The 15,366-nt window shown below is 43.1% G+C and overlaps 1 protein-coding gene across 1 annotated transcript in view; it reads right to left on the bottom strand.

Moving 5' to 3' along the window:
• The window catches only part of RP1 (RP1 axonemal microtubule associated), a 729,254-nt gene that overhangs the window by 248,914 nt on the left and 464,974 nt on the right, over positions 1 to 15,366 (bottom strand). The window contains exon 39 of the mRNA XM_077271713.1: positions 3,840 to 3,918. Within this exon, the coding sequence (XP_077127828.1) occupies positions 3,840 to 3,918 (79 nt within the window). The remainder of the gene's footprint in view (positions 1 to 3,839; positions 3,919 to 15,366) is intronic.

The raw sequence follows: 15,366 nt of genomic DNA, 5'->3' as shown, positions 1-15,366 counted from the left end.
GACATCTGCACTCCTACCATTGCTGAGAGGTTTTCTCGGCAGTCTGGCCTAAAAAAGGAATGATGTAGGGGGAGTATTGTAATACCGGGGTCTGTAACTCCTTCTCAGACCTACTCACTGCATTCACAATTTCTGCTTCCCCTTGTTCTCACTGCCAGCGCTGCTCCTAGAGAATCTCCATCTGGCTTTAGGGGGGCACAGCCAGATCCTACAGAAATTTAACCCTGCTGTGTCTTGTAGGGTTTGCCTTTCCCAGGCTATCCCTAGGCAGCAGCGGGTTTGTTAGGCAGCTCCTCCCATGACTCCCTGCCCAATCATTGGTTCCCAGTTGCTTTTCTCCGGATCATATGGGTTCATGTTTGTTCTGTCTCTCCTGATTTGATCCAAGCTCGTTTACGGTTTATCCTGACCTCTCCGCTACTGACCTCAACTTTTTATACTGATCTAGTGCTGCCTGTCCTGCCCCAGATTGTCTGACTAAGACTTTGCCTCTGTCCTCCTGCACCGCATACTCATGTCTCTGTCCTTCCAGTCAGGTACTTCTGACCAGGGGACTGCCCTGGAGTAGTACCTCGTGTCGACCGTCGGCCCAGCCTACCCTACCATCAGTGGTTCTAGTGAAGACCCAGTAGACACTTAGTCACTTAGACACTTAGTCACGCTCCTCCAGAATGAGGCCAGCCTGTGGCACAGTGGGTCCACACTCTCCAGTGGTACATAAGCTACACAGGAGATGGATAGTACTAAAGCAGAAGAACACATTCTATATCTGGCAGCTTCCAGCAGTAAGCTGAAAGCTTAACCCATTTACAGCCTTTAATATACCCATTCATCATGGTCGAATAGATGTTCCCGAACTTTGACATGAGTAGTCATGGCTATTGTGTGCGGGACAGGAGCTGTGCCTATGTGATCACCACCGTGAGCTCGGCTTACGTGATAGCCAAGCCTCGGCTGTCATTGACAGGAGTATACGGTATTTATGTAAAAAAAATAACCAAAAAAGTACAGATACTTGGTATTGCTGAGTCCGGAACGACCTGACCTATAAATCTGTCACACTAGTTAACCCCTTCAGTGACCACCATAAATAAAATAAAAAACTTGGCAACAAACCATACTGCCGAACAAAAAGTAGAATAAAGCACAATCAAAAAGTTAAATGAAAATAAAACTGGTATAGCTGAAAACCTCATCCCAGCCAGTAAAAAATAAGCTGCCATAAAGCTCCATCAGCGGAGAAATAAAAAAGCTATAGCTCTCAGAATATAGCAATGCAAAAACAAATATTTTCCTATAAAATAGTTTTCGTTGTATAAAAGCGTCAAACAATAAATTATATAAATGTGGTATCTCTGTAATCGTACCGACCCAAAGTATAATCACTTTTACCATTCAGTGAACAGCATAAAAAAAAGTTCCTGAATTCATGGTTTTTGTTCAATCTGCCTCTCAAAAATCAGAATAGAAAGTGACATCAAAGTGTTATGTGCCAGTAAATGGTACCATTAAAAACGTCAACTCATCCTACAAAAAACAAGCCCTCACATGACTGTCAGCTGAAATATGGAAAAATTAAAACTCTCAAAATAAGATTAAACTTTTTTTATTGGAGAAAATTTTGTCAATAGTCCATTTTTTACCACCAACCTGTGGGAGCGCCACATACCTGGATTATTCACAGCCATCACACACTGTTGGAACTTCACTTGAGGAACTTCCTGCAGCACACCAGGTCGGTTGCACCCTTTGCATCTTGTGCCTCAGTTAGCACAACCCATTCAAGTGAGCACACAATTTGTTTCTCACCTGATGATTACACATTCACTCACTACACTTAGGCCTGTCCCAGACGTCCAGATAATTCCGGTACCGGAAAAAATCGGTACCGGAGTTATCCGTGTCCGTGAGCTCATGTAGGCCATCCGTGTGGCACACGTGCGGCAGCCGTGTGCTGCCTGGGTACCACACGGACCGTGCAGGAGAGACAGCGCTACAGTAAGCGCTGTCCCCCCAGCATGGTGCTCAAGCCGCCATTCATCCATTCTCTCCAGCGCTCGCTGGGGAGAAGGGATGAAAAATCTTTTTTTTTTTGCTTTTTTGGGTTTAAAATAAACTATAGGGCATCCTCCCCCCTCCCACCCCCTGTGCGCCCGGCCGCCGGCATTAAAATACTCACCCGCCTCCCTCGATGCTTGCTCTCCGCCCCGCAGCTTCTCCTGCACTGAGCGGTCACGTGGTGCCGCCCATTACAGTTGATGAATATGCAGCTCCACCTCCCATAGGGGTGGAGCCGCATATTCATTTCTGTAATGGGCGGCCCCACGTGACCGCTCATACAGTAGAAGGTGCGGCCAGGACAGGACACTGCGAGGGAGGCGGGTGAGTATTTTAATAACAGCGGGCGGGCGCACAGGGGGTGGGAGGGGGTGGGGACATGGCTCTTTATGTTAAACACGAGAAACAAACAAAAAAAAGGATTATTCATATCTTCTCTACAGCAAACGCTGCTGCAGAGAAGATATGAATGGCGGCTTCAGCACCATGTGGGGGGGGACAGCGCTTACTGTAGCGCTGTCTCCTGCACGCCACACGGACTGCACACGGACAACGTCCATGTGCGGTACGTGTTTTACACGGACCCATTGACTTTAATGGGTCCGTGTAATACGTGCGCTCCCACGAACACTGACATGTCTCCGTGTTTGGCACACGGAGACACGGTCCGCAAAAAATCAATGACATCTGCACAGATGTATTGATTTCAATGTGTCTACGTGTGTCAGTGGCTCCGGTACGTGAGGAAACTGTCACCTCACGTACCGGAGCCACTGACGTGTGAAACCGGCCTTAGATAGCGCCACATTTTTCTCCTTTCCCCAAGGGATTTCCATAATTTTTATGTGGTAAATATTATTTGCTAACTATTTTGTGTGATATAACTATATGGTTCAAGGGCATAAAATTTCAAAGTTTGAAAATTGCTAAATTTTCATTTTTTTGTCAAATTTTCTCTATTTTCATAAATAAACAAATCATGTTGGCCAAAATTTACCACTAATATGGAGCACAATGTGGCACAAAAAATTATCTCAGAATCACTGGGATATATTGAAGCGTTCCAAAGTTATAGCCTCATAAAGTGCCACTGGTCAGAATAGAAAAAAAAATGGCCTGGTCAGGAATGTGTAAACAGGCAGGGGAGTGAAGAGGTTAAGTAGGGTGTGGTGCTCTCCAATTGGCTGGAGCAAGGAGATGATAACTCCAGCTGGACAGCACATACACCCATACTGTCAGATTGGACAGCACTGCAGATCCCAACCACCCCAATCTTTTTGGTTGGACAACGCTTGCGCCGTCCAGAGCCTCTGGTTTCGACGTCTCTACTATCACCAGCACCAAGCACAGAATGAATATGGCAGCATAAAGCAACAGAAGCAGACGTTGCAGGAGCAGGTTCTGGAGGAGGTGTGACAATAAGCAAACTAGCCAGTGTAAACTAGACAGTCTTTAAATTAGACAGCATGAACCATTTTGATAATTTTGGTGCATTTTATGACTCTGTAGTCTAAATTTGCACTGTCTGAGAATAAGACAATTTTCATAAAATTGCTCCACTGTAACTAAATGATCGTAATGGGTTATAGCTCATGTTAGTACAATGAAACAAAAAAATAGCAGTACAGAAGAAAATAAAGGGCATATAATTATATTTTAAAGGTAGTCCGGTACATCTAATTTTAAGCCTATAACTAAAGATTTACTTTACTACATGCTTCTACACAACTATATAATCATGAAACCCTGGAAGAGTTTGTCCATTGTGGCATTTTACCTACCTGACTCTAAATTGTTAAAACCAAGAGCAATTTCCTGTAGTTGACCAAGATATACAGCTTTGATGGGAAAAACATCCACCTAAAAAGTAAATACACAATCATATGTACAATGTATAATACTTGGTACACCCTATAATTACACTGCATAAGACTAATGTGACTTAGTTGAAAATTGATGCTCCATCTCTTTTACATTAGTACCACTTTTTCAGATTTTTGTTACCCTGTTCCAACTTTTTTGAGATGTTTTGCTGCCATCAATTTCAATGATACCTTGATATCTGAGATCTGATGTCTTGTTAGGCAATTTCTGCATGTATTGCAGGTATCGAACAGCTGTGAGACATACAGCCGTGATCCTCAAACATGTTTATCGAGCACAGTGAAGACACTCGGTTAGCACACGAGCATGCTCGGAAAACACCTTATCTGAGCAGGTTCGCTCATCATTAGTCCCTCCTTTTTCCTGTTCCCTATAAGTCATTTTTGACTTGGACCTACACATTATCAGGCCTAAGAGCAGTTGAGCTTGAAACGTGTAGACCCGTGTCCTTCTCCTTCTCCCCCCACCCCTTTTATATTTTATGATTGTAGATGTTTTTGCTCTTATGTATATTTTTATTATGTCACCATTAAAAGTCATGTATTAATATTTTACCAATTGCTGCGGATGCTGGATTTTTCTTCTCTTGTTGCCTTCACTGCCCATAAGCTGGTCTGGAGTTCGTGCACAGCATCCTTACTGAGGTCATTTTTTCCACACTTGATGAAACAATTTTACCTTTCACTCCCCCCAGGGCCCCCACTCCTTGGTTATTTGTGATTATGCGAGTAAAGTGTATAAGTCGTACGTCTCACATTGGTAACTGCGCCTTTCATTTACATAAGCTATGGAGGCAGATTCTCAGCAAGATCTATGTTCAACCCACAGATCTTAAAAGCTAATTTACATATTAAGAAAAACGTGGATTTCTCTGGAACAAGACATCAGATTGCAAGCATCATGGTAACATTTTATTCAACCTTCTATAACCTGTATGCTCTACATGCCTAGATGGCTTAGGAGGGTTGACCCCACTAATGGATTTCATTTAATAACAATATATGTATGCAGTCTCAAAGTTCCCTCAAGTGGTACACTCTGTAATTACAATATTTGTATAATATTAATATACTCTGTCATTACAATATTGAATATTGTAATAAAATAAACACAAACACTATATAATACTATTACATTCTGTAAGTTCACTGTATTATGTGTTTGCAGTCTGTAACTACACTGTATAATAGTCTACTCCATAAGTACAATATTAGTACACCTATAATTGCACTGCAAAATACTAGCAAACTCTATAAATATTCTGGATAATACTAGTTACAAATATAGACAGTTTGTCCAAAGGGAGAATCAGATATACTTAAGCTAACTCTATATTAAACTGATGTTTTTTAAGGCTGATCGGTCAGCACATTTAACAATACAAACTGTATCAATTAATAAATAAATATGTTAGTCCTAATGAGACTGGTTGTATTTTCCCTGAAAATCTATGTCAGAATAGTCCGCACTCATAGCAAGTGAGCATTTCTGCTACACACTGGCGATCTGACCTTCGCCTGTGTGTAGCAGAGGCGATCAATGTAGTGCAGCTTCTAGTCTCCCATGGAGAGTATTGAAGCATGCAAAAAGTAAAAAAAAAATGTTTTTAAAAATATTGAATAAATAAAAAAATATATAAAAGTACAAATCACCCCCCTTTTGCCCCATTCACAGTAAAACAATAAAAAAGATCAAATATACACATATCTGGCATCACCGAGTTCACAATCGTCAAATCTATCAATATAAGGCTACTCTCACACTAGCGTCGTGCGCTGCACGTCGCTATGCGACGTTGCGGCGCACCGACACTAGCTGTGGAAGCGCCGCACAACGGGGGCAGCGGATGCTGTTTTTCAACGCATCCGCTGCCCCATTGTGAGGTGCGGGGAGGAGGGGGCAGAGTTCCGGCCGCGCATGCGCGGTCAGAAATGCTGCAGACGACGCACCAAAAGACGTTACATGTAACGTTTTTTGGTGGCGACGGTCCGACGCAACACGACGCAACCGTCGCACGACGGTTGCGACGTGTGGCAATGCGTCGCACTGCGTCGTTAATAAAAGTCTATGGAGAAAAAACGCATCCTGCAAGCACTTTTGTAGGATGCGTTTTTTCTCCAAAACGACGCATAGCGACGTGCAGTGCACGACGCTAGTGTGAAAGTAGCCTAAAAAAAGAGTTAACCCGATCGATAGATGGCGTAACGAGAAGAAAAGTCAAAATGCCATAATTATGGTTTTTTGGTCACCACTACATTGCAATAAAATGAAATAACGGGCGATTACAAGATCGTATCTACACCAAAATGTTATCAATACAATTTTTTCCCATTTTCCAGTACACAATATGTTAAAACCAGTGTTGTCTTTCAAAGGTACAACTTGTCTCGCAAAAAGCAAGTTCTCACATGGCCATATTGGCCAAAAAATAAAATAGTTATGGCTCTGGGAAGAAGGGGACCAAAAAGTACGCCTGCGCCAGAGCTGCAGTGTGAATACAAGAAGAGGACGTCATCGTAAGAAGATGGGAAGCCCCGGACCGGACTGCGACACCCATCGTACCGGACCGCAGCAGGACCGCCCCTGGGTGAGTATAATCTAACCTCTTTTTCTCATCTTTCAGGATACATCGGGGGCTTATCTACAGCATTACAGATTGCTGTAGATAAGCCCCTGATGCCAGTGGGCTTAGCTCATATATGATTTTGGGGGTGACAGGTTCCCTTTAGTGTCTATAGAAAATGTATATCCTGAGCCTGATGTGGGCGGGTTTAGCTTCCTCAGCTCTGCTGCATTGCTAAATATCTGTGTCAGAACGGCTGCACCCAGTAGTCTATGTGATACATCGTTGGATTCAACTTCTCTTTGCCTACATCATGCTGCTCTCAGGTGAGGTAGCAAAGACCTGCTGACTAGTGTTGAGCATTCCGATGCTGCAAGTATCGGGTATCGGCCGATACTTGCTGTATCGGAATTCCGATACCGGGATTCCGATACTCTTGTGGTATCGGGTATCGCAACAACATTAATGTTAAAATGTGTAAAAGAGAGAATTAAAATAAAAAATATCGCTATACTCACCTCTCCGACGCAGCCGGGACTTCAGCGAGGGAACCGGCAGCGTTGTTTGTTTAAAATTCGCGCTATTACTTGGTTACGTGAATTCCCGGCTTGTGATTGGTCAGGTCGGCCACGTTGCCGGGACGCGGACCAATCACAGCAAGCCGTGACGAAATTACGTCACGGCTTGCTGTGATTGGTCCGCGTCCCAGCAATATGGCCGCCCTGACCAATCACAAGCCGTGACGTCACGGGAGGCTGGACACGCGCCCATTTTAAAATGAGCGTGTCCAGCCTCCCGGCTTGTGATTGGTTGACCGCGGCGCAACCAATCACAAGCCGTGACGTCACGGGAGGCTGGACACGCGCCCATTTTAAAATGAGCGCGTCCAGCCTCCCGGCTTGTGATTGGTTGACCGCGGCGCAACCAATCACAAGCCGTGACGTCACGGGAGGCTGGACACGCGCCCATTTTAAAATGAGCGCGTCCAGCCTCCCGGCTTGTGATTGGTTGACCGCGGCGCAACCAATCACAAGCCGTGACGTCACGGGAGGCTGGACACGCGCCCATTTTAAAATGAGCGCGTCCAGCCTCCCGGCTTGTGATTGGTTGACCGCGGCGCAACCAATCACAAGCCGTGACGTCACGGGAGGCTGGACACGCGCCCATTTTAAAATGAGCGCGTGTCCAGCCTCCCGTGATGTCACGGCTTGTGATTGGTCAGGGCGGCCATATTGCCGGGACGCGGACCAATCACAGCAAGCCGTGACGTAATTTCGTCACGGCTTGCTGTGATTGGTCCGCGTCCCGGCAACATGGCCGACCTGACCAATCACAAGCCGGGAATTCACGTAACCAAGTAATAGCGCGAATTTTAAACAAACAACGCTGCCGGTTCCCTCGCTGAAGTCCCGGCTGCGTCGGACAGGTGAGTATAGCAATATTTTTTATTTTAATTCTTTATTTTACACATTAATATGGATCCCAGGGCCTGAAGGAGAGTTTCCTCTCCTTCAGACCCTGGGAACCATCAGGAATACCGTCCGATACATGAGTCCCATTGACTTGTATTGGTATCGGGTATCGGTATCGGATTGGATCCGATATTTTGCCGGTATCGGCCGATACTTTCCGATACCGATACTTTCAAGTATCGGACGGTATCGCTCAACACTACTGCTGACAGATCCCCTTTAATACCTAGATGCAATTCTGCAGCCGCTGTCTGATTTATGCTGCCCGTGGTTAGGGCAGCATGAATCTGTTGACAGGTTCCCTTTAAGACATAAAAGGTGAATTAATCAATATATTTACACTCATTCAATAAATGTAAACCTTAAAAAATAATGTTAGGTACATTTACGTCTAAAAATAGGTGTAAAAAAATACATGATATCCATTATATGTCTAAAACAGAAGCTGAATAAAAGTTGTCTTCCTTCACGTGTGGATGAGATACTTCGCTGTGATTAATGGTCCTATAATGGGAGAATAAGCTCGGTTTGGCTGCTATTAAATGCTTTACTATTCCTTAAAACATTTATACAGTATGCTGCCAGCGTATTGGCAAATTACTGATAAAGTCCTGTAACAGTTCCTCTGGTTTATGGGCATCAGCGGCTATTCATTCCTAATTAATAGATCTTTCAGACAGAGGGATAAACTGTCCCCATGAGAGTACGCAGGTTTTATTTTTTCATCACAGCCCGTGTTTTGTGAAAGCCCTGAAATTACCTCTGTTTACAGGAAGCAGATCCCGTAGTCTGCACTGATATACCAGTGAGGCATGGAAGACTACGGGAAGACATATAACATTGGTATTCCTGGCTGCAGTGGGGTATTTTATTTGTGTATGTGGGAACATCCATGTGCTTGGTGGATATCTACAAAGCCTCCATGGCAGCACTGTACCTGCAGGTGTTGTGAGGAGTGCAACGTTTACAATCCAAGCTTTGGATCTTTAATGAATTTAGTATGTCTTTAAATGCATTTAATGGTTAATTTTTGTATTAAAATGGTTTTCAAATTTTTATACATTATGGGACTTCTTAAAAAGGACAACTTCTAGTAACAGTTACTCAAATTAATAAAATCAGTAAAATGCCAGGTTCTTAAAGAGAACCTTTCAGAAACTTCTACCCTAACAAACCATGTATAAAACTGATTAGGCATTTAAAATCTAAGACATTTATTCCCTTTATAATCTGGAAGTCTGGAAGTGCATTGGGGTGTGACGATGCACTTCCAGCTCCTAAAGCTCTATTATCTGTCTAGTGCCGCCCACTTTTGGTTGATTGACACATCCGTGACTGCGTCCCAGTATAAACGCAGTGTCAATCAATCAAGGAGGGTGGCGCTAGGAACAATTACAGAAAGTAGACTATGAGAGGAATGGACAATTACTGCCTGGCAAGCAATTCAGCTGTATATACCAATGAATAAAGTTTATCATGCCTCTCCTTTCATTTTTTTTGCCTGTGAGCTTTTGCCACTTTTTGCACAGCAAAATTGTGGTTCTGCGTAAATTGAAGTAAAACTACAGCCTTTTTTTTTGTTCAAAACGTGGCAAAACAACAACTACAAATTTAGGGTCCAGGACCTTTTGTTACACCATAGTCACATGATAAAGGTCCTTTACCCAGGCATTAAAGAAGAAGAGGATGATATTGTTATCATAATAGTTTGATTAGAGGTGTGAATAATTAGGGGACCGTGTTTGTTTTCAGGGGACATTGTGCTACGAATCTAATATTACAGATATTACACTGCTGTTATATTCTTGTGGGAAAACATCTAAAAATCATGAAGAGCAAGATGGGTTTTGTAAAAAAAATCCCAGTGATTTCAAGAATATATCAAAGCAGTTAAGTGCAGACACAAAAAGTGTTGCATGGTATATTTTACTATTAACTTTGTAAACGTTTGGCAGCAGCGTTGTTAAAAAACGAAACATTTAAATAACACTCGGAAAAAAATGATTTTACCTTACTTAACTTATACCACAGCATAAGTTTCCCCCCAAATAAAATATTTTACAGTAGTGATGTCCTTTGTAAGCCTTTCACAGTACAAATGTGGCCCCCATGAAGTATTAATGCATATGTCCCCTTTTGTGACCCTCTATACAACACAAAAAATTGCCTTTGTGTCCCAAAATAACAGTAGTGTCCATCTTTATGCTCAAATACAGCAGTAATACCCCTCCCCAGTGTCACCCATACAGCAACAGAGTCTATGCCTTGATACAGTTGCAACATCAAACATTTTGATTATAGAAACTTGATTCCAGCTCACCCGGTTACTCTGTGCTCATCCACCTGGGGCTCAGACACCGGCCTTGCCCTGGCCTCACATCAAGGAAAATAGAAAACATTGGAGTCCGGCTCAACAGGAAGGGATTTTTCTTTTCTTATTCTTTTTCAAAAGAAAATATAGGGCATAGGCATATAGGCATACAAAAGAAAAAATTACATGGTCGACATGACCCAGTCACTATATTTTCTTTTAAAAAAGAAAAAGAAAATCCAGTCCTGTTGAGCAAGACTCTAATTTTTTCTATTTTCATCAAAAATTATGGCCACATCTACTATATAATTGTCTAAGGGTCACTTCTGTCTTTCTGTCTGTCCTTCTGTCTGTCTGTCTTTCTGTCTGTCATGGATATTCATTGGTCGCGGCCTCTGTCTGTGATGGAATCCAAGTCGCTGATTGGTCTCGCCAGCTGCCTGTCATGGCTGCCACGACCAATCAGCGACGGCCACAGTCCGATTAGTCCCTCCCTACTCCCCTGCAGTCAGTGCCCGGCGCCCGCTCCATACTCCCCGCAGTCACCGTTCACACAGGGTTAATGCCAGTGGTAACGGACCGCGTTATGCCGCAGGTAACTCACTCCGTTACTGCTGCTATTAACCCTGTGTGACCAAGTTTTTACTATTGATGCTGCCTATGCAGTGTCAATAGTAAAAACATCTAATGTTAAAAATAAAAAAAAACATCGCTGTGCAATATACTACGTGGCTCTGTGCTGTATACTACGTAACTGGGCAATATACTACATGGCGGGGCAATATACTAGATGGACATGCATATTCTAGAATACCCGATGCGTTAGAATTGGGCCTCCATCTAGTAAACTAATAATTATTAATGTATAATGCCACAAAGAAGACATTGTTAATTTACTGCATCACAATGAGGGGCATTGTTAATGTTGTGGCCCTATAATGTCCTTCTCTTTGGTCCACATCTATCTATATAATTGTCTATGGTCCACTTCCGTCTGTTTGTCTGTCTGTCTGTTTCTCTGTCATGGAAATCGCTTGTTGCTGATTGGTCACGCCCAGCCGGCCGCGACCAATCAGCAACGCGCACAGTCCGGCCATGAATTGGCCCCTCCTTACTCCCCTCTAGTCAGTGCTTTCCATACTCCCCTCCAGTCAGCACCCACATAGCGTTTTAGCAGTCCGTTAAACGGACTGCATTACACTGCGGCATAACGCGGTGTAACGCAGTCCATTAACACTGCCATTACCCCTGTAAGTGTGACCAACTTTTTACTATTGATGCTGCCTATGCAGCATCAATAGTAAAAATATATAATGTTAAAAATAATAATAATAATAATAATAATAATAATAATAAAAAAATCATTATATTCTCACCTTCCGGCATCCGCGGCAGCCCTTCCCGCTCCTTGCGACGCTCCGGTCCCAAGAAGACATTGCGGCAATGACCCCAGATGACGTAGCTGTCCCGTGAGACCGCTACATGATCACGGGTTATTGCCGCAAGGCATTACTTAAAACGGAGCATTGCGAAGAGCATCGCTAAAGGCCTGGGCTGAATCCGGGGGCCGCCGGAAGGTGAGTATATAACTATTTTTTATTTTAATTCTTTTTTAACAGGGATTTGGTGCCCACATTGCTATATACTATGTGGGCTGTGTTATATACTGCGTGGGCTGTGTTATATACTACGTCGCTGTGCTATATACTACGTGGGCTGTGCAATATACTACGTGGCTGTGCAATATACTATGTGGCTGTGCTATATACTACGTGGCTGTGTTATATACTACATGGGCTGTGTTATATACTGTGTGGGCAGTGCTATATACTACGTAAGCTGTGCTATTTACTACATGGGCTGTGTTATATACTGCGTGGGCTGTGCTATATACTGCGTGGGCTTTGCTATATACTTCTTGGGCTGTGCTATATACTGCATGGGCTGTGTTTATATACTGCGTAGGCTGTGCTATATACTACGTGGCTATGCAATATACTATGTGGCTGTGCAATATACTACGTGGGCTGTGCTATATACTACGTATCTGTGCTATATACTACGTGGCTGTGCTATATATTACGTGGCTGTGCTATATACTGCATGGCTGTGCAGTATACTACGTGGGCTGAGTTATATGCTACGGGGTCTGTGAGTCTCTTTCGCCCGGGGCCCTCAAAAGCCTGGAGCCAGCCCTGGCTTCATGGATTGGTGGTGCCCGGCCGTGAACAATCAGCAACAGATGCAGTCCGGCCACGAATTGGCGTGGAATTTGAACCACGCTTCGCTAATTGGTCGCGCCCGGCTGGCCGAATCCTGTGTATTCATTGCATTATTCTGAAATCTTCATAAATAAACTACATACATATTCTAGAATACCCGATGTGCTAGAATCGGACCACCATCTAGTATAGTATAATGTCCACCATTGTAGCCCCATAGTGAATATTTCCTTCTCTGGCTTCCATACAGTTTAATGTCTCCCATTTTGGCCTCCATTTAGTTTAATGTTCCCCTCTCTGGTTCCTATATAATATAGTGTCCCCTCTCCAGCCCCCATATAGTATAATGTCCCCATTGTGGTCCCAATATTGACTAATGTCCCCCTCTTTACATGGCAATTAAAAAAGAACCATTCCGCTCACCTGTTCCTGCTCCCATGATAAGCTGCTCTTTCTCCTCTCTCCATCGAACCTCACAGGCGGCACAATGCAGTGACATAATTGTGCTATTGCCTCCTTCTGAGGTCGGCCTCTGATAGGCTGGCAGCATATACAGGTATTGTGGAGCAGGGAGTCATTGGTTCTCTGCTCTGTGTTTCCTTTCAACTGGATGTGCTCCCAAGGAAACATATTTAGCTGAAAATAGTGCTGGTATCAGGAAGCCCTCTCTACACTATCTGTGACTGAAATAGTTATGCCCCGGCTCAGGGGCCCACCAGGGAATTTGTCATTACTCAGTTGGACCGGTCTGAGCCATTATTCTAATTTGCATTTGCAGCTTTGACTGAAGTGGTCCATTAAACATCTGTAGCCATCTATTCACAATATGTTAAGCCTATTCTAGATGTTATATATTTGTTCGCTCACATAATGCAGCTAAAGAGTAGGGTTATTTCCCTGTCTAGCTTCTGAATGTTAGAAAATCACATAATACACAAGGCTGTTGGACTCGCCACAGAATAATATATACCTTCACAAACCTTCCTGCCGCTAAGGAAAATGCCTGTACATCGTATATAGGTTTTATGTGAAGGTTGAAGAATAACCTAGCAGTTCATAGCCATGTGTGTCCATTCTACTGCTAGTAATCAGCTCCTAAGGAGTCACGCTCACCACTGCTTCGCCTGTGGGTTTCAAATAGTAGACGAGTGCATATTCTTTACCCCGTGTGTTGTATGAACCTAAGAGAATCGTATGAATACAAGTCTTTTCATTGCTATGTGTCAGCTTCTAAAGATTATCATTTTTTATCATTTTCAAGGAAAGGAAGCCATGACAAAACTAAATTTCCTTGCTGCATATCTCAAGCCATATTTCTAGATGTGGAGTTAGATATACGATATTAGATTCGAGAGTACCAGATTTTCATTTCTAAATAGTAATATGCTGTAGAACTAATAAAATGGAGTAATTATGTGTAGGAACCAGCGGGGATGCTGCTTGGCTCTGTTTCTTTTCAATACTGTATCGGTCTGGTCCTTACCCAGCTTACCCAGTACATTGTCCAATGTGGCTCAAGTCTTCACATGAAATGAGTTTTGGGCCATCATTTCTTTGTGTTGTGTAGTTATTCTTTGTACATATTAACCACTTCACAACCTTGTGTTTTTTCGGGGCTTTTTCCCCCCTTCTTCCAAGAATCATAACTTTTTATTTTTCTGTCTTCATAGCTGTATGAAGGATTTTTTTTTGTGGGCTGAATTTTAATTTTGAATGACACCATTCATTTCAGCATATGATGAACTGGAAATCAGGCAAACAATTGCAAGTGTGTGGAAATTGCAAAAAACGTTTTTTATTTACCATGTTCACTATATGGTAAAACTCACCGGGTAATATGATTCTCCAGGTCAGTACAAGTACGTAGATAGCAAATATGTACTTTTTTTTATTTAAGTGGTGGAAGAAAATTTGGAAATATGTAAGAAAAACAATTTCATTTGTGTTGCCATTTTCGGATATCCATAGCGTCTCCATTTTTTGTGATCTGGAGGCTGGGTGAGGGTTTATATTACCTGGCTATTTGGTATGCATGCCCGTTTAAGTGACTATTAACAGCCAATATTATGGTTGTCCATCTTTGTAACTTATTATTCATAAGAATTGATTGTATCCCCGCTTTGCGCCAATTTAATATCTTGGGACCTGGATCAGCATTTTTAATTAAAAAGTTGCTATTGCATATGAGTTTTTGGAATCCTTTGGTCACCTCAAGTCATGGACTATACTGCCACTGCACGTCCATTCTAAATTATGGTTTAAACACCGCCTATTGGCTCTTTCATATATAGGCACCTGAATTGGTCTTAGTAATCTATTATTATTATTATTATTATTTATTTATATAGCACCATTGATTCCATGGTGCTGTACATGAGAAGGGGTTACATACAAGTTACAGATATCACTTACAGTAGACAAACTTACAATGACAGACTGATACAGAGGGGCGAGGACCCTGCCCTTGCGGGCTTACATTCTGCAGGATTATGGGGAAGGAGACAGTAGGTTGGGGGTTGCAGGAGATCCGGAGTTGGTGAGGCGGTAGCTTCGGTAGTGATGAGGAGGCAGCGGGGTCAGTGCAGGCTGTAGGCTTTCCTGAAGAGATGTGTTTTCAGGCTCCGTCTGAAGGATCCGAATGTGGTGGATAACCGGACGTGTTGGGGCAGAGAATTCCAGAGGATGGGGGATATTCGGGAGAAGTCTTGGAGGCGATTGGATGAGGAGCGAATAAGTGTGGAGGAGAGTAGGAGGTCTTGGGAGGAACGGAGATTACGTGAGGGAAGATATTGGGAGATTAGTTCAGAGATATATGGAGGAGACAGGTTATGGATGGCCTTGTAGGTCAGTATTAGT

Source organism: Ranitomeya variabilis, chromosome 6, assembly GCF_051348905.1.
Source record: "Ranitomeya variabilis isolate aRanVar5 chromosome 6, aRanVar5.hap1, whole genome shotgun sequence".
In the NCBI taxonomy this organism is placed as follows: Eukaryota; Metazoa; Chordata; class Amphibia; order Anura; family Dendrobatidae; genus Ranitomeya; species Ranitomeya variabilis.
Note: the sequence above shows the minus strand (reverse complement) of the source record. Positions and strands in the feature narration are given on the sequence as shown.